The sequence below is a fragment of the Eumetopias jubatus genome, unplaced genomic scaffold (assembly GCF_037043125.1).
Source record: "Eumetopias jubatus isolate StellerSeaLion01/CBP00866 unplaced genomic scaffold, mEumJub1_p1.0 scaffold_9, whole genome shotgun sequence".
Taxonomy (NCBI): Eukaryota; Metazoa; Chordata; class Mammalia; order Carnivora; family Otariidae; genus Eumetopias; species Eumetopias jubatus.
The window spans coordinates 72,437,545-72,456,722 of NW_028274815.1; the positions used below are offsets into that span (position 1 = coordinate 72,437,545).

General features: G+C 35.6%; 1 protein-coding gene across 1 annotated transcript in view; it reads left to right on the plus strand.

The window, feature by feature from the left end:
• FBXO11 (F-box protein 11) overlaps positions 1-19,178 on the plus strand; it is an 86,863-nt gene that overhangs the window by 59,731 nt on the left and 7,954 nt on the right. Inside the window, exons 2-14 of the mRNA XM_028104025.2 lie at positions 3,226-3,353; positions 3,493-3,574; positions 3,993-4,137; positions 5,422-5,551; positions 6,248-6,331; positions 6,410-6,542; positions 8,904-9,010; positions 9,097-9,208; positions 9,291-9,397; positions 9,481-9,618; positions 16,530-16,747; positions 17,857-17,942; positions 19,041-19,135. Coding sequence (XP_027959826.1) covers positions 3,226-3,353; positions 3,493-3,574; positions 3,993-4,137; positions 5,422-5,551; positions 6,248-6,331; positions 6,410-6,542; positions 8,904-9,010; positions 9,097-9,208; positions 9,291-9,397; positions 9,481-9,618; positions 16,530-16,747; positions 17,857-17,942; positions 19,041-19,135 — 1,565 coding nt within the window. The remainder of the gene's footprint in view (positions 1-3,225; positions 3,354-3,492; positions 3,575-3,992; positions 4,138-5,421; positions 5,552-6,247; positions 6,332-6,409; positions 6,543-8,903; positions 9,011-9,096; positions 9,209-9,290; positions 9,398-9,480; positions 9,619-16,529; positions 16,748-17,856; positions 17,943-19,040; positions 19,136-19,178) is intronic.

Here is a 19,178-nt window from a genome sequence, read left to right on the forward strand (position 1 = left end):
TAGAGTTTCTTACAGGATTGATCAGCTTCAGATTAGGTGTTTTGGTAAAACTTGGTGGGTGCTATTGTGTTCTTTCATCAGGAGATCTATTATGTCTGGTTGTTTCTCTTTTTGTGATATTAGGAACTAGATACTCAGCGGTTAAATCCATTAACTCTAGAGATTGCAAATTTTTATTATTTCTTCATTTATTAGTGGAGTATTTGTTTCTCTAGAGAAACTTCCTCTCAGCCAATATTTGATTATCTGGTGTTCAGTTTATGTAAGAGAGGAAGAATAAATGTTTATTTCCTGTTATTTACCAGTTTTCAAAATGATGACTTCATTTTCACTAGCATCTTTCAAAATAACTTTTTTTTTTTTAAGATTTTTTATTTATTTGACAAAACGAGACAGCGAGAGAGGGAACACAAGCAGGGGGAGTGGGAGAGGGAGAAGCAGGCTTCCTGCTGAGCAGAGAGCCCGATGTCGGGCTGGATCCCAGGACTCTGGGATCATGACCGGAGCTGAAGGCAGACGCTTAACTACTGAGCCACCCAGGCACCCTGAAAATAACCTTTTAAAAAAAAAATTTTTTTTTTGAAGTATCATTACTCATGGATTTAAATGTATTTTTTTCAGTTCATTCATTCTTACGGATGCTCAAATTGTCCCATCTTTGGCCAGTAGAAGCCTTTTCAAGTTAGCTTCCTGCCATCATGAAGTTTACGTATTTTAGTAAATATATGTATTTATAAAGCATATTTATATAGCCTCAGAACATACATACACTAAACACGTTGTTCTGTATATTTTGGGTTTTCATACTTACTATATATTTGCAATAGTTTCCTAGCAGTCTGTATAGAACTGCTTTATATTTTGTAGTGACCACAGAATAGTCTATTGTATAGCTGCATCATAGTTTAATAGTTACTGATGAACATTTTGATTGTTACCCTACAGTACTATAAACAGTATTACAGCAAATATCTTGGTACATAGTACTTTGCCCACATGTATGAATATATAATTACAGCATCAGTTCCCAGAAATGGAATTGCTAAGTAATAATAGCTATTGCCAAGTTGCTGTCCTTAAAGCAATTAGGAACTTCCCCCCCCCATATTATCCTTTGATACTAGGATATCCCACTTTTTGATCTTTGATAATCTGCATAAAAAAATCTCATTGTAGTTTTTATTAGCATTTAAACTTAATTCTGAGTTGTGTGTTCATATCCTTGGCCTGATTTTCTATTGAATTGTTCATCTTTTCCATACTGACTTGTAGGCATACAGATATAATAAGGAAATAAGCCTTCTGTGACATGTACTGCAAATATATTTTCCTTATTGTGTTGCTCCTTTTAATTATGTTTATAGTGTTCATTTTCTCAGCAGAATTTTAAAACTTTTTATATATTAATCAAATCTATTAGCTTTTTTTTTAAACAATTCATACTTAGAGAAGAGTTAAAAGTACAGTACAAGGAGGGTTTTTTCCCTCTGATTGCCCTTCAGAAGTTGCCAGTCTCTTGTCCTGCCACCTTCTAATACCTTAGTATTTCCTACAAAAAAAGATACTCTCCTAAATCGCTGTACTACAGCTATTTAAAAACAGAAAATTAACATCAACACATTACTACCTTTTAATCCTTTGACACACACCCCCCCCTTCAAGTTTCACTAATTGTCCTAATAGTAGATCCTTTTAGCAAAAGGATCCAGTTCACAACCATATGTTGCATTTAGTTGCTGTATCTTTTCTATGTCCTTCATCCTGGAACATTTCCTTAGACTTGCTTGACTTTCAGGACTTTGACAATTTTGAAGATTATTAAAACACATTAGAAGAAATTTGCATTTGTCTGAAGTTTCTTCAAATTAGATTTATGTATCTTTATCATAGAAGTGATGCTGGCTTCCATTACTGTTTAATTATTTGATAAATCTGATGAATCCCTCTACTATATGCAACCAGTCTTCCAGTTCCACCATCTCCTGTGTGATGGCCTTCTCTTCCTACTCTTGCTCTGACTCTCCATTTTAGGCCACCCTCCCACCCACCCCCCCAAACTTCCATCTTATCCTTCTTGAGCTCCAGCACTTTATGCCACAGTTTGAGTCCATGCACTGTCTGCATAGATACCCTTTTCATCCTACTTGATGATACCCTTCACTGAGCTGTACCTCTCCATGGACACCCTCCTCACCCTGCTTTGATTCTGATACCTCTTGCAAGACTACCCTTCTCACCCCACTTAGACTGTAACGATTGTGGTAGTAAGTCTTCCATTCCCTTCATCAAGTGAACATGGTCCTCACCTTTTTTTAAATGCCTTCCAAAATTGGTGTTATAGCTCTTTTCCACTTTAACATTATAAAAAAATAATTTTCATTTTCTTTCAGTGATTTGATTTTTCTGTATTTAAATACATGTTCTGGAACACCTGGGTGGCTCAGTCAGTTGAGTGGCTGATTTTTTTTATTTCAGCAGCTGACTTGATTTCAGCTCAGGTCATGATCTTGGCATCCTAGGATCCAGCCCTCAGTTGGGCTCCACGCTCAGCAGGGAGTCTGCTTCAGGATTCTCTCTCTCCCTCTGCCCCTCCCCCTGCTCGCTCGCTCACTCTCAAATCTTCTAAAAATATATATATATATATATATATATATATATATGTTTTTCTACTTTGGAATTTATGGTGAAGTAAGAAATGAAGTCCAACATTTCTTTCAGATGTTTATCCACTTCGCTGGAATTTTATTTATTTGACAGCACAAGCAGGGGAAGAAGGAGAGGGAGAAGCAGGCTCACCACTGAGTAGGGAGCCCGATAGACAGCTGAGGGTCTCGATTCCAGGACCCTGGGATCATGACCTGAGCCTAAGGCAGCCGCTTACCGACTTGAGTCACGGGCGCCCCCCAGTTGTCTGGAATTTTATATAAAAGTTGTATCTAGGGACACCTGGGTGGTTCAGTTGGTTAAGCATCTGCCTTCAGCTCAGGTCATGATCCCAGGGTCCTGGGATAGAGCCCCACATTGGGCTCCCTGCTCAGCAGGGAGCCTACCACTCCCCCTGCTCGTTCTCTCCTGTCTCTCCCTCTCTCTCAAAGAAAAAAAAAAGTTATCTACCTCCTCTCCCCCTAAAAAAATTTATGAAGTTTCTTAAAAGTATTTTGTTTCCAAGAGTTTTTAAAAAAAAAAAAAAAGTGTCATTTTTCATGTTGCTTTTGTTTATAACAGATGATGATGTACCTGCAGATATGGTTGCTGAAGAATCAGGTCCTGGTGCACAAAATAGTCCATACCAACTTCGTAGAAAAACTCTTTTGCCAAAAAGAACAGCGTGTCCTACAAAGAGCAGTATGGAGGTAAATTAAAAGTAACTGCTTCTCTTTTTGTAGTGAAAGAATTGTTAGAAACAGAAAGGGAAATATCACCATTTTTTTGAAGTAATGGTTATATATGGTAAAAATATTTGCTTAATTAGTTTTCATTTTGTTTTCAAAGGGTGCCTCAACTTCAACTACAGAAAACTTTGGTCATCGTGCAAAACGCGCAAGAGTATCTGGAAAATCACAAGATCTGTCAGGTATTTCCCTTGAGAAAACTAAGAGTTAGGGTTAAATCTTTTTAATTTTGTTTGATACCAACAAATCAAAAATTAAATACAGTTTAATGGTGCATTTGGGATTGAGAAGGTGATATTATAGAATAAGCATGAGAACCCTGACCTCTCACTCTTTTGACTTTAATTATATAAAAATACATTTTATGTATTTAGCCAGTTTCTGCAATGGTACATAACAACTAAAAGAAAGAATACTTAAGTCAGGACAAAAGAAGGTAAATGTGTGTGTCATCTATCAAAGCAAAATGGTTATAAAATGATTGTTAACAAAAAATCTATTCATTAGGTAAAATGAAAATTATGCTCTTTAAATAGTGAGAAACTTGTTGCTAGCACAGCAAATAGATTGTTTATATTCTGTTTGCTAATCTCTTTACAGCAGCACCTGCTGAACAGTATCTTCAGGAGAAACTACCAGATGAAGTGGTTCTAAAAATCTTCTCTTACTTGCTGGAACAGGATCTTTGTAGAGCAGCTTGTGTGTGTAAACGCTTCAGTGAGCTCGCTAATGATCCAATTTTATGGTAAGTGAAAATTTATTATCTTGAAATATATTATTTGCCGCCCCAAATGCTAAAAAGATGGTAGGGAAGTTGAAGTGCGAGTTGATAGTTAAAATTAAATAGTTAGGGCGCCTGGGTGGGCTCAGTTGGTTAAGCAATTGCCTTGGGCTCAGGTCATGATCCTGGAGTCCCGGGATCGAGTCCCACATCGGGCTCCCTGCTCAGCGGGGAGTCTGCTTCTCCCTCTAACCCTCTTCCCTCTCATGCTCTCTCTCTCTCTCAAATAAATAAAATCTTAAAAAAAAATTAAATAGAACAAAATTAGAATGCTTATAAATTCCAAGTTACCTATTTATCAAAAATGTAGGTTGTTGGTCCGAGTGGTATTTATAAAATAATAAATGAAGTACTTTCTCTGCTACTTATCAGTTAATAGCAACTGAGTGATTATGGGAAATGTTTTTCATTTAAATTTAAGCTTTTTAGAAACAGAACTATGTCTAATTTAAACAGGTTATTCAATTGGATAGTTTAATGTGAAAGTAGATTTTGATACATCACTTTTGGAAAATAGTTTGACAATTGTATTCATAATAAGCATGCCGTTTGACCCACGTAATTCCGCTTCTGGAAATTTTTTTGCCTTATGTACAGATTTTTCATAATAGCACAGTTAATTGTGGGGGGAAATTAGAAATAATCTAAATGTCCAGCAATAAGGGAATGTACTAACAATGTAATGTCTACTTGAAGGGTGGTGATAAAGGCATTTAACAATGATTTTTACAGAGTTGTTAACAACATGGGAAAATGCTGTGTTCTAGAAAAGTTTTTGAAAAGAGCAGAATGCAAAATATTAGATGCTATATAATCACAACTGTAATAAATGAAACTATCTGTAGATAAAAAGACTGGAAGGAAACACTGCTTTGTACAGGAAATGATAATTACTATGACTACATTTCTGAGGTTTGATGGTTTTTGGTAATAGGATGTAAATGAACTGAACATATACAAAGAGTTAAGTTCAGAGTATTTTATTGAAAGCCATCCTTTTAATAATTTCTCTATGAGGCTTTTACAGTAAGGGTGGCCTTTTTTTTCCCCTAAACAAATTTTGAAGAATTGACACTATTTTGGGAGATGGACTATTTTTTATACATAGTTACATTGTTTTTAGCCAAAAACTATTTTACAGTTAAAACTTTCATTTTTTATATTATATATTTTTGAAGCATCAGGTAATTTTTCTAGTTGTTTAAAGGACTTTTTATGAAGAAATTTTTCATTCCTTTCCTCCTACAGGAAACGATTATACATGGAAGTTTTTGAGTATACTCGCCCTATGATGCATCCTGAAGCTGGCAAATTCTACCAGATTAATCCAGAAGAATATGAACACCCAAATCCTTGGAAAGAGAGTTTCCAGCAGTTGGTATGAAGTATAAACGGAAAATATTGATTTATATTCATAAAGTTTCTTTTTAAAGAATTAATTCAAACTCAGGAATAGGTGTCAAGCCAATGAATATATCTATCACTCAACAAAATGTTCAGTTCTTTTCACTACTGACATATTTGTTAATAATTTAAACAGTGGCAGTAAGTATCAGTAGCCTGAGAGCAGTTATACTTTTTATGGGTCTGTTCGAACCTCTTCTTAAATTATTAGTGTTCAGTAGTTGTTTTAATTTTTATATGGTCCTTTATGAGTGGTTCTCAGCTGGGGGTGATTTTGTTCCACAGGGGACATTTGGCAATGTCTGGAGACATTTTGGGTTGTCACACTGGAGAAGAGGATTCTACTGGTATCTAGTGGGTAGAGGCCAGGGATGCTGCTAAACATCTTAACAGTGATGCACAGGACAGCCCCCACAACAAAGAATTACTGTCCCAAAATATCAGTAGTGCTGAGATTAAAAGATTTTGTCCTTTCTTACTGGTTATTAGTGAGTCATAAGCTGTTTCAGATTTTACATCGCCCTATGCAACAGAAAATTAGTTGGAATAATTGATAATTGTTTTTGATATTTAATAAATATACAGTATTTAGAATATGTTTACATTAGTAGTCAATGTTTCTGGTTTTTTTTTGTTTTGTTTTTTGTTGTTTTGTTTTTTGACATTTTAGTATAAAGGTGCACATGTAAAGCCAGGATTTGCTGAACATTTCTACAGTAATCCTGCAAGATATAAAGGAAGAGAAAATATGTTGGTATGTTTGATTTGTATTTTTATAAGACTTAAAATGGTAATCTTTCAGTTCTGTACTGACACTTTTATTTTTTTCTAGTATTATGATACAATTGAAGATGCCCTTGGTGGGGTACAAGAAGCTCATTTTGATGGACTTATTTTTGTTCATTCTGGAATATACACTGATGAGTGGATATATATTGAATCTCCAATCACCATGATTGGTGCAGGTATTCTGAAATGCATTGTCATTAAAATTTTAATGTATTATTCACATGATGGGTTTTTTAAATGCTAGTGACTTAAAATCCAGGTGAACCTTGATAATAGCTTAATGGTTAAGAAAGAACAGGAATATTGCCTATTGCAATGAAAACTTGAGAGTTCAGAAATTACAGATGTATCCTTTTTTTTTTTTTTTGTGGAGAAAGGGGGTAGAGGGAGAGAGAGATAATCTGAAGTAGGGGCTCGATCTCACAACCCTGAGATCATGATCTGAGCCAAAATCAGGAGGACGCCTGACTGAGGCACCCAGACGCCCCAATTTCTTTTTCTTTTTTTTTTTTTTTAGATGTATATCTTGATGTCTGTACTTTGTCCAACACTGTAGTTATTCATTAAGGAAAGAAAGATATTTGTTTTATCTTTTATTTGAAAAAGATGGTAAATGTTTCTATTGTTGTGTTTTTAATGAAACAGATGTCCTTGGTAAATTTTTTTGTACTATTTCAAAGCTATTTTTATAGTCAAATTTCTAAGAATCAATGGAATAGTTCTTGAGCACTAATCAGTCATTTCAAGATTTGTGCTGTCTGATTTTTTAAGGACACAGTACATGGACCATTTTAAGATAGCTAGTAATTATTACTTGTTATTGAAATTTGCATTTACTGCCCCTTCTGCTTCGCTCCGGAGCCATTTCCACCACAGAGAAAAGGAGAGGAGGGTATAGAAAATTTTGCCTAGTGATTTGCAGTACCTTCCAGATCAAGGCCAATATTAGAAATAATTTTCGGGGCGCCTGGGTGGCTCAGTCATTAAGCGTCTGCCTTCGGCTCAGGTCATGATCCCAGGGTCCTGGGACCGAGCCCCGCATCTGGCTCCCTGCCCAGCGGGAAGCCTGCTTCTCCCTCTCCCACTCCCCCTGCTTGTGCTCTCTCTCTCGCTGTGTCTCTCTCTGTCAAATAAATAAATAAAATCTTAAAAAAAAAAAAGGAATTTTCAATTAGGACATTTCTCTCTGTCTCCACCTACTCATCATCCCCTTCTCCTTTCCTGTCTCTGAGCTCTTCTTCTGTTGCTGCTGGAAGTGATTTTGTTTCCATAGAAACCATTTTTTGGGGCGCCTGGGTGGCTCAGTCGTTAAGCGTCTGCCTTCGGTTCAGGTCATGATTCCAGAGTCTTGGGATTGAGCCCCGCATCGGGCTCTCTGCTCAGCGGGAAGCCTGCTTCTCCCTCTCCCACTCGCCCTGCTTGTGTTCCCTCTCTCGCTGTGTCTCTCTCTGTCAAATAAATAAATAAAATCTTAAATAAATAAATAAGTAAGACTCCCTGTAGTAAAGGCCAGTGAGACATAGTGACCTCATAAAATGAACATTATTCTTACCTACTCATACTAATGTTTTTTAAAATCTCCCTCTGCATATTATGCTAAGTGAAATAAGTCAGAGAAAGACAAATACCAAGTGATTTCACTTATATGTGGACTCTAAAACAAAACAACGAAAAAAAGAGACTCAGAAATATCGAGACCATATAGGTGGTTTACAGGAGAGAGGTGAGTGGGCAGAAAGGCGAAAAAGGTGAAAGGGATTAAGAAGTGCAAACTTCCAGTAATAAGATAAATGTCATAGGATGAAAAGTATAGCATGGGGAATATAACAGTAATTTTATAATAATGGGGTACCCGGGTGCTTCAGTCAGTTGGGTATCTGACTCTTGATTTTGGCTGAGGTCATGATCCTCATGGTCCTTGGGCTCTGCACTCAGCGGGCAGTCTGCTTGAGGATTCTCTCCTCTCTCTGCCCCCTCCCTGCTCGCACATATTCTCTCTTTCTCTCTCTTTCTCAAGTAAATCTTTTTAAAAAAATAATAACTTTGTATGGTGACAGAGACTTACCATAGTGAGCATTTTGTAATGTATAGAATTGTCAAGTTACTATGTTGTATACCTGAGACTAATATGTCAACTATACTTTGATTAAAATTTTTCTTGAAAAATGAAAAAAAATCTCTCAAAAATGTACGCAATCTAAAAACAATAAAAAGGTTTCTGTATTATTAGTTTTATGGTAGGGTATTTTTACTGATTAAAAAATTGAATCTTAGGAGCACCTGGGTGGCTCAGTAGGTTGAATATCTGCCTTCAGCTTAGGTCATGATCCCAGGACCCTGGGATCAAGCCCTTGTGTTGGGCTCCCTGCTCAGTGGGGAGCCTGTTTCTCCTTCTGCCATTCCCCCTGCTCATTCTCTCTCAAATTAATTAATTAATTAAAATCTTTTTTAAAAAATTGAATTTTATTTGAATTTCATCTGGTAAATGTGTTTTTAAAAAAATAAAGGTAATGTGTTTTCAAATATCTTCTCCACAGCACCTGGAAAAGTAGCAGACAAAGTTATAATTGAAAACACTAGAGATTCGACCTTCGTCTTTATGGAGGGTTCTGAGGATGCTTATGTTGGATATATGACAATAAGGGTAAGGAATTTTAAGGTTTAGAATATGTTAAGATCATTTAAGGCAGTGGTTCAGACAAAATTTCAAACCAAATTTCTACTTTTCAGTTTAACCCTGATGACAAATCTGCTCAACACCATAATGCACACCACTGCTTAGAGATTACGGTAAACTGTAGCCCTATTATTGATCACTGTATCATCCGAAGTACATGTACAGGTTAGTGTTTCCCTTATGTTTTATTATAAAATAAGTCATTGTGTTGTGCAGTAAGTTTTTAAATAAATAATTTTTCTTACAGTTGGCTCTGCAGTATGTGTTAGTGGTCAAGGAGCGTGTCCCACTATCAAGCACTGTAACATCAGCGACTGTGAAAATGTTGGACTTTATATAACAGATCATGCACAGGTATTTTTAACTTTTATGGGTTTTTTCTTGCTAAAAATTTTTTTTAAGTTTTGCTAATACCTACTTCTGATTAATTGTTGTAGGGAATATATGAGGATAATGAAATTTCCAATAATGCTTTAGCTGGGATTTGGGTTAAAAATCATGGAAACCCAATTATTAGACGGAATCATATCCATCATGGACGTGATGTTGGTGTGTTCACATTTGATCATGGCATGGTAAGAACATTTATTCTTAATAGAAAAACTGACTTTGTATCAGTTAAATTTCTTTCTTTTTTTTTTAAGATATTTATTTTTAATCTCTGAATACCCACTGTGGGGCTTGAATTCACAATCTGGAGATCAAGAGTCACATGTTCCACCAACTGAGCCAGTCAGTTGCTCCATATCTATTAAATTTCAAATAGGTTTCTGCATTTTCTTATCACCAAACTAGGTGAATTGAAGAGTATAGGTTTAAAAGAAATTTCAGCATATTTTAAAATTAATATGCAATATTCTATAAATTCATGAATTTCATATTATGTGCATATAGAGAAGATGGAGTCCTTAGGGAATTGATGTAATCTTTGATGGGAGTAAAATCTAATCCAGTAGTTCTCAAATGTAAGTATGCATAAAAGTCACCCAGATAGGGGTGCCTGGGTGGCTCAGTCAGTTAAGCATCTGCCTTCATCTCAGGTCATGAGCCCAGGGTCCTGGGATCGAGCCCCACGTCAGGCTCTCTGCTCAGCAGGGAGCCTGCTTCTCCCTCTCCCTATGCCTGCCGCTCCCCCTGCTTGTGCTCTTTCTCTTTCTCAGTCAAATAAATAAATGAAATCTTTAGGGGGAAAAAGAAGTCACCCAGATAGAATAAATATAATATAATGGGGACCAGGGTATGCATCTTTAATAAGCACCATTAAGTGAGTTGATGCAGGTTGTTTGTAGGCTACACTTTGAGAATTAATGGTTTCATTATTAGTTTGACTTCCATTTTATTCCTCTTAAAATTTTTTTAATTGGCAGAATTTTAATAAGAGATACAATGGTAATAAAATCAGTTCTAAAACTTACACAGCAGTTAATTAGCATCTTTATGGATGATATTGTATTTTAAGTACTATTGTGTCATTTTACACAAGTTTCAAGAGACACAACTTTTTAAGCTCTTTTAGGCCACTCTTTCAGAATAATGCTCTTTGGTGTCTATTCAGGTATTCTTTTCATTTAATGTCTGATTTTCATTGAGGTAATCTTCAAGTCCTGTTACAACATTGGCAACATTTTTGTTAGAGATGGGAGAGGAGATGATGGCATGGTGGCCAAACGGTATTGTGGTGAAGTTTTATTGCTGTTGTATGAATCAGGCAACAGAGGATTGTTGGATTCACATATACAAATTGTCAATTAGTGAAGAAAAGGATATTCCCATCAAGGATTAATAAAGAGATTTGTAAGATATTACAGATTTGTAAGGAAAGGATGAAAATTAAAAACATCTTGGGCCTATCATCTGTTTTAGTATTGTGACACAATCCTTTAAAATCCCGTGGTAGAATGTTCTTCCCATTTTAGTTATTCTTTTGGCTTGTTGTCGTTGTGTTGACAGCCCATGATTGGTAGGATACCAGAACTGAAGATAATCTTTTTAAAATTTTACTTTGTTTTCTGTAGAACTTCAAAGAACATCAGAATAAACATTTAAAACTTTCTGTACTGTCCACTTTCTTTAAATATACACATACTTATTCTCTGAATTTTTGTTCCTCTTCCTCTCCTGTTGACATACTTTAAATTTCTATATTCATGAGAATGAATCATAAAAGATTTTCTACTCTTTTATTTTTTAAAGAATTGTTTATGTAAAAATACTACATGTGCAAGTATAAAGGACACCTCTAGGATTTCAGGGTATGACTAGCATTTGTCATTGTTAACTTCATGTTTAAACTTTGAAGTATGAACTTTCCCTGTGAAAAATGAGGAAATAAGCACTTTATATTTCAACCTATCTCCATCCCATCGTTTATATTCTTTTCTTATGTAAAGGTTTATAACTTTTACATTTCCTGTAGTTATTGGTTAGTATTTATTCTATATTTGTTTACTTTTAGTCCTTTTATAACAGTTTCTCCATTGCTGAATTTTTTTAAATTTTGATTCATTCTTTGTAGGGCTGAATTTTCTCATCTAGCCATTCATTATTTGCTTATTTTTAAAAGAACGGTTTACAGGCATTGTAGCTTGAATTCCTACCACTTGAGAATGCCTATCCATTACTTTTTAACTTTGCTAAGTATACACAATTTTGATTATACTTTTTTTCCCTCCAAATTTTGTAGTCATTTTTATATTTCTAGCATTAAATGTGGCTGACAAGTGTGAGATCATTTTGGTTTTTGTCTGAGATTATTCTGGGTTTTTTTCTTGTGATGATTTGCTTTTCTACTTCAGTATCCATAATGTAGGTTTTTGTTGTTAACGTGTTGTTTTGCTGGTTTTCTCTTCCTTGTGTTCTTTAGAAGCTTGGCTGTGTACTACTTTGTTCTTTAAGTTTTATGTGATTTCCTCAAATCTGTGCGCCTTACTGTGTCTCCATAGTTTTGTCTTTTTTTCCCCCCAGTATGGCTTTTATCTCTAATTTTTAATGTATTTTGTTTTATGGAATTTTTCTAACCTACGTAAGAAAGAGTATAATGAATGAATGCCCATCTACCCATTCTCCATCTTCAGCAGCTATCAGTTCATGGCCAGTTTTGTTTTTTCTATACTCACTCTTTACTCTCTTCTCTACTCTCTAGATTATTTTGAAGCAAATTCTGGACATCATCATCTCATCTGTAAATATTTCAGTATGCATCTTTAAAAGATGGGGTTCTTTCTTTCTTTCACATAACCACAGTGCCAGTCTCATTCCTAAAAATAATTTTTCTATCAGTGTTTACAGGTTCCCAATTATCTTGGTTTAATATTAAGCCATTACAGTGTTATTTTTGTAAAATACAGTAAGAATGCCATAGCAATGCCAAATTGCTATAAAATTTTGGAGGCATTCTAAATTTATGAATTTAACATATGACAGAATGACAGATGACAGATTATCTATCTTGAAATCTGGCTGTCCTTTCTCTCCTTTCATTTTCCTTTACTTTGGATAGTTTCCCTTAGATAGGAAGCATAAGTTTTAGATGACAGAAATTGCACATTAGTGTGTATTCTTGCTCACATTTACTTCTTGTGCTTGAGTTATTTTTATGAAAATAATAATATGGGAATATTTCTTTTCCGTGTTCCAGTCATGCCACTAGATCTGATCACCTTAGAAGATCCTTAGCTAGGTTTATGAGAACCTTCAGTTACTTGGGGAAAACTACCTTGCTAAAGGTCTAAGATAACATTTGTTAGGTTTCAGCACCCTGCTCTTCCTTATCCAGATTTCACAGTATTGGGCAAGTGTTTTATAGATAATAGTATGGGGTTGTGAAAGTTTATTTCAATGAAGATAGCATTTTTTTCCCCTCTATTTTTCATTCTTGAGTTTTAAGAGAAACTCTTAAAAAGTGCTTCACCTTTTATTTTGATATCAGTGTTGAGTTTTTAACCTTATGGGCGCCTGGTTGGCTCAATCGGTTAAGCGTCTCCTTTGGCTCAGATCATGATCTCAGGGTCCTGGGATTGAGTCCATCTGGGGCTCCCTTCTGAGCAGGGAGCCTGTTTCTCCCACTCCCTCTGCCCCTCCTCCCTACTCATGTGCTTGCATGCATGCTCGCGTGCACACACACTCTCTCTCAAATAAATAAAATGTTTAAAAAAAAGTCCCTGCTTTTGGAGTTTTGTTAATATATATTGGAATTTCCCTGGTTTGCATCTTACAAGGCAAAGTAGAATTCTGTCTATATCCTGGTTACATTTCTGTATTATTACGACTTTACACTAAAGGCATCTCTTAAAACCGATGCATTCTATTAATTACATTAACTGAACCCTTTAAGCCCATAACAAGAGATCGCTTTCCTTGTAAAATTATAAAACTGTTCTGAATGTTGTAAAAGGACAATTGTAGCAATGTAGAGGCTTCTGGTTTTAAAAGCATGAAGAGTAGTGGGAACCTGACTGGCTCAGTTAATGGAGCATGTGACTCTCGATCTCAGGGTTATGAGTTTGAACCCCATGTTGGGAGTAGAGTTTACTTTTTTAAAAAACATGAAGAAAAAAATGGTTTTTGCTGCTTTCTTCTCTTGAATGTTATCTTAAAAGATAGAGGTTACAAACTTTATCTTTGATGGAATTAAGGAACATTTTTAACCTTTAAGTTACAACAGGGTAAATGACTAGGTGCCTATGACCAAGCCGGCCATTACAGATTAGAGCGGATTATAAAACCTTATGTTCAGGGGGCGCCTGGGTGGCTCAGTCAGTTAAGCATCTGCCTTTGGCTCACGTCATGATCTCAGGGTCCTGGGATCGAGCGCCACATCGGGCTCCCTGCTCAAGTGGGGAGCCTGCTTCTCCCTCTCCTTCCCTGCTCATGCTTTCTCTCACTATCTCTGTCTCTCTCTCAAATAAATAATAAAATCTTAAAAACAAAACAAAAAAGACCTTATGTTCAGGAAGATAAATTGGTAAACCTGATGTGAATATAAATATATTGAGGTGTTTAAACAACCGGTAATGAGTTTAGGATAGAATTATCACTAGAGGCCTAAGCAAAGGAGAATAACATAATTACCAACTTAAAAAAAAAATTGTACAGCAAATAGTTATACTTTATGACGCAGCTCTGAATAGCATACTAATCTAACCAAAATTGTGATATCACTACATTGGAAGGATATAGTGTGAATGTGTGTGATGGGAGAAAGATAGCGCTAAATTCTTATCTTCTATAACAGGAAATCAGTAGACAATACCTAAAACTGCAAACTCAAAATACAGCAGTACAAGCCTTTACTTAAAAATACAGAGGTAGATAAAAAGAAGCAGCTAAAAGAATTGAAGGGGGGGTGCCTCTGGATAAGGAAAAATGAGAGGAGGCTGCTGTTTTGCCTTAGTAAACTTATGAATCTAGTTGACTCTCCTAACTATTCAAAATCAAAACCTAAAGAAAATAGAGCATACCTGCATTTGAATCATGTTTAGTGAATACATAGCAAAGTATACTTGCAGTATAGTCAAGACATGATAGTAGCCTGTTACTGAAATCTTTATGGAAACCCAATAAGCAGCATACCTTTCCTTGCCACACTCTGAACAAGTTATGAAATAAAGCCATGACGAAGCATGAGGAGGCTGAAATAATCATTTTATTACCCTTAATAGGTTAAGTTGGAGAATACAGCTTCAAACAAGAACCAAATGGGTCTGATTCACTGCACCCCAAAATTAAATAAGCTTACTCACTTAAAACTCCACAAACAAATCACAAGATTTGTTTGTGGAGTAGTAGCAGAAGGCATGCTCTCTTAGGGCAGCTCACTTCCCTGAGGTTAAGGGCGAAGCTGAATTGGTCATACCCAGTTTATTCATTCCCAAGTTTACCAACCAGATATATCATGCAACTCCCAGCAGAGAAAGTAGGTGCCTAATTGAGCTCCCTTCTGTATATATACCCAGCGTACATTCATTTTTATTTGGTCTAAAATCAAAGAAGCTTTTTATATTTAAAGAAGCTATTTTTCGTGTAATCCCCCAATTAAAAAAATATTTAATCCAAATAAGAAGTTACAGATAATTTTGTACTTTATTTGTGGAAAATGAAACCTGAAACTACTTCTGAATATTATTCTCAGAGGTCTGTTTAGAGTTAGTAAATATGTAGTAAACTAGAGTATTCAGAATTAACCTGTTTTTAACCTCCACTAGATTTTGCAAAAAGTAATGAATTAGTTCCTGCTTGAGTGCTTGCTATATGTGAAGTCCTGTATAAGTCCAACAGAAGTTAGTATAGTCATTTCTATACAGGAGCTTATGATCAGGGAGAAATGGATATGACAAAGGAACAGTACAAAGCAGTACATAGAGGTACCTTAAGAAAATACTTAGTGCTTAGAGGGAATTTAAAGAAAGGAGAGCATATTCAGTTTTTGAAGGGAGATACAGACCAGGAGTTGAAATGGCTTTTAGAAGTGCCATCTTAGGAATATCTTATTTTTTTCTCTTAATATTTAGCCTTTATTGGAGGTGCCTGGGTGGCGGTGGCTCAGTCAGTTAAGTGTCTGCCTTTGGCTCAGGTCCTGATTCCAGAGTCCTGGGATTGAGCCCCGCATCAGGCTCCCTGCTGGGCCGGGAACCTGCTTCTCCCTCTCCCTCTGTCTGTTGCTCCCCCTGCTTGTGCCCCTCTTGCTCACTCTCTCTGTCAAATAAATAAAATCTTGAAAAAAAAAAAACTTTTAGTCTTGATTGAATCTTAGAATTTAGGATATCAGTGTTACAGTAACTTTATTCTCATTACAAAGTAAGCCTGTCCATTACAGAAAATTTAAGAAAATCAGAGACGTATAAAGGATACAAAAGCCATCTATAATACTTCTCAGATAATCACACCCTCATTTTTGTTTTATTGTTCAAGTTACATTTTCTTGAAATAAAATTGAGATCATACTTAATGTATACTATCTCGAAGTATGTACTGTTCCTTTTATTTAACACGATAGCTTGTAAAGCATGAATATAAGTTAGCCCGTTCCCTATTATTGGGCTAAGATGAACATTATTTTGTGTGTATTTTTCTGTAGTCTGTGATTACGTCCTTAGGTCACCTTTTTAGAATTTGTTTTCTTGGGACATTTTTAAATCTCCACGGGTTTGTTTTTTTTTTAATATTCAATAAATCTTTGTTAAAGGGTATGTATATTTATTGGGTAATAGTATTTATTTGCATTTATTGACTAAATCCCTATTTTTCTTTCATGGCTTTGAGTATACTCAGACTAATTAGGAGACTTGTGGTTCTCTGTTTCACTAAAACATTTAAATCTCATTTATTCCTTGTTTATCATTTGAAATTTAGTGCGTATCTGTGTTTTATTCTTACTCTTGAACATTTCTGATACTTAATTTGAGGCATACAGTAAAAGTCATTTTTTTAAATGTCATTTCTTTTTGGAAAGTAGCCTTACCTACAGTTTGATTTCTGTATTTTTCAGGGTTACTTTGAAAGTTGCAACATACACAGAAACAGAATAGCAGGCTTTGAAGTAAAAGCCTATGCTAACCCCACAGTGGTTCGATGTGAAATTCATCATGGGCAGACTGGAGGAATATATGTGCATGAAAAAGGAAGAGGACAATTCATAGAGAATAAAATCTATGCAAACAACTTTGCAGGTGTATGGATTACCTCAAATAGTGACCCAACAATAAGGTATTTATATGTAATTATGGATAGAAGTTACTTTTTCACTTTTTGTGTTATAAGAAAAGGCAAGTTTTAACTCTGTTTTTCCTAGATACCTGACTACTGCAAAGTAGATTTTCCTAGTAAATGTGCGTCTGAATGAGCATAGCTATTGCATTTATTTTTGGGTGTTCTGTTTTTTAACGATCTAAGTCATGCATAATATTATTTTATGAGCAGTTGCAAATGCTGTGATTTTTATTTTAAATTCATCAAACTACATGGTAAATGAGTACATAGGGCCATGTTCTTCTCTTGGAACCTGAATGACCTTGTCTTCTCTTTTTTTTTTTTTTTTTTGTCTGAAAGTCTGCAGATAGCATAACTCAGGAAAGTAATTATTTCAAAGATTCTTGGACAGAGAGAACAAAAATAACAAAAAGTCAACAAGCCATCAGTTTTCTTTAATAGTTCCTATCAATCCCTCTGACAACAGTAAGGAAACAAACAGATCCAGTCTGAAAGGTGTTGGCTAAGACTGTAGAACAGAACTCTTATAATTTAATCAGTAATGATGAATTATTTTTAATTGCTAAGGTTTATTTTCCACTGGCTTTATGAAAGTAGATTATGGGATTTCCATCTTGTTAACATGCAGCAAATGTGTCTAGATCAGTAAGAAAAAAGTTCTAATTGTATTAGCTATTTTGAGGGGAATGTTTAAGAATGTTATTTTATCTCGAGGGGCGCCTCAGTGGCTCAGTCGTAAGCGTCTGCCTTCAGCTCAGGTCATGGTCCCAGGGTCCTGGGATCGAGCCCTGCTCAGGCTCCTTGCTCAGCCGGAGGCCTGCTTCTCCCTCTCCCACTTGCCCTGCTTGTGTTCCCTCTCTCGCTGTGTCTCTCTCTGTCAAATAAATAAATAAAATATTTTTTAAAAATGTTATTTTATCTCAAATAGTAGGTGGCTCTTTTAAGCTTTAGGTCTTAGAAAGAAAACAAGGGAACTTAGAAATCATCTAGTCTGAGTCCCTCATTTTACAGATTAGGAAACTATGGCCCCTAGAAGATAAATAATTTTTTAAACAAATAAGCTCTTACTGAATATATGTTCATTTTTTTATTTCTCATAATTATAGGGGGAATTCTATATTTAACGGAAATCAAGGGGGAGTTTACATCTTTGGTGATGGACGAGGCCTTATTGAAGGAAATGACATTTATGGTAAGCATGTTTTGTTCTCTAAAATTTTGGAGGTTGGCCTGTCTTCCTCACATTAGCAAAATGGACCATTTTGAAACCATCCAAGTAGGAGAACTGATCCAGTTTCTTTAAATTTTCAATAAAGATTATTTGTGATATTTATTTACTTAACAATCATTATTCACTTAACATTTACTGAGTACCCACCCACTGTGTACCAGGAACTATACTAGATACGAGTGATGAAAATATAAATAAGACCTTAGTCTCAGGGAGTATCTACAGTATCCTTAGATTTACTCTTTTTTCACTTTGGTACTAACTATAAAGGGAGGGGTGCCTGAGTGGCTCAGTCGGTTAAGTGTCTGCCTTTGGCTCAGGTCATGATCCTGGAGTCTTGGGATCAAGCCCCGCAGTGAGTTCCTGCTCAGTGGGGAAATCTGCTTCTCCCTCTCCCTTTGCTCCTCCCCCTGCTTATGTTCTCTCTCACTCACTCTCTTGCTCTCAAATAAATCTTTAAAAAAAAAAAAAAAAACTATAAAGGGAAAATACTTATTCCGCATTAAAACTTTTTGAGATACTAATTCAGTGGACCATTATTAGATGTGTGTGTGCTAGACACTGGTATGTTCCAGGCCTTTCTCTTTTGCTACTATTTACCTGGATAATACTTACATAAAGCTTACTCAGTTCCAGGTATTATTCTGAACATCTTACCTGAATTGAGTCATATAGTATTTACATCAACCCGGTGAAGTAGACACTATTAAATATCCCCACTTATTGATCAGGAAACAGAGGTACAGTGAGGTTAAATAACTTAAAAGTCACACAGGAAGATAGAATTCCTGGGATTCAAAACTTGGCAGCCTGGCTTCAGAGTCTCTATTCATAACTATTATGCCCATACTGCCTACAATTTTTCTTTTTATACTCCTAGTTCCCTTAGTTTTGGTTTTTTAATGCTCTTGGACCATAAATATCTTTTTGAATATGACGTATTTCACAAAATCGTGCTTTCCTAAAATTCTAAAAATTTTAACTACTATGTAATGTAAAACTCTTACTGTGTTCCATGAGGCTCCATATGTTGACATTGTAACTTTTATTTTTAAATAGGCAATGCGTTAGCAGGAATTCAGATTAGGACAAACAGTTGTCCAATTGTTCGACATAACAAAATTCATGACGGCCAGCATGGTGGGATTTATGTGGTAAGTTAATATAGTTCTAGAATGTCATGCATTAAAACCAGGG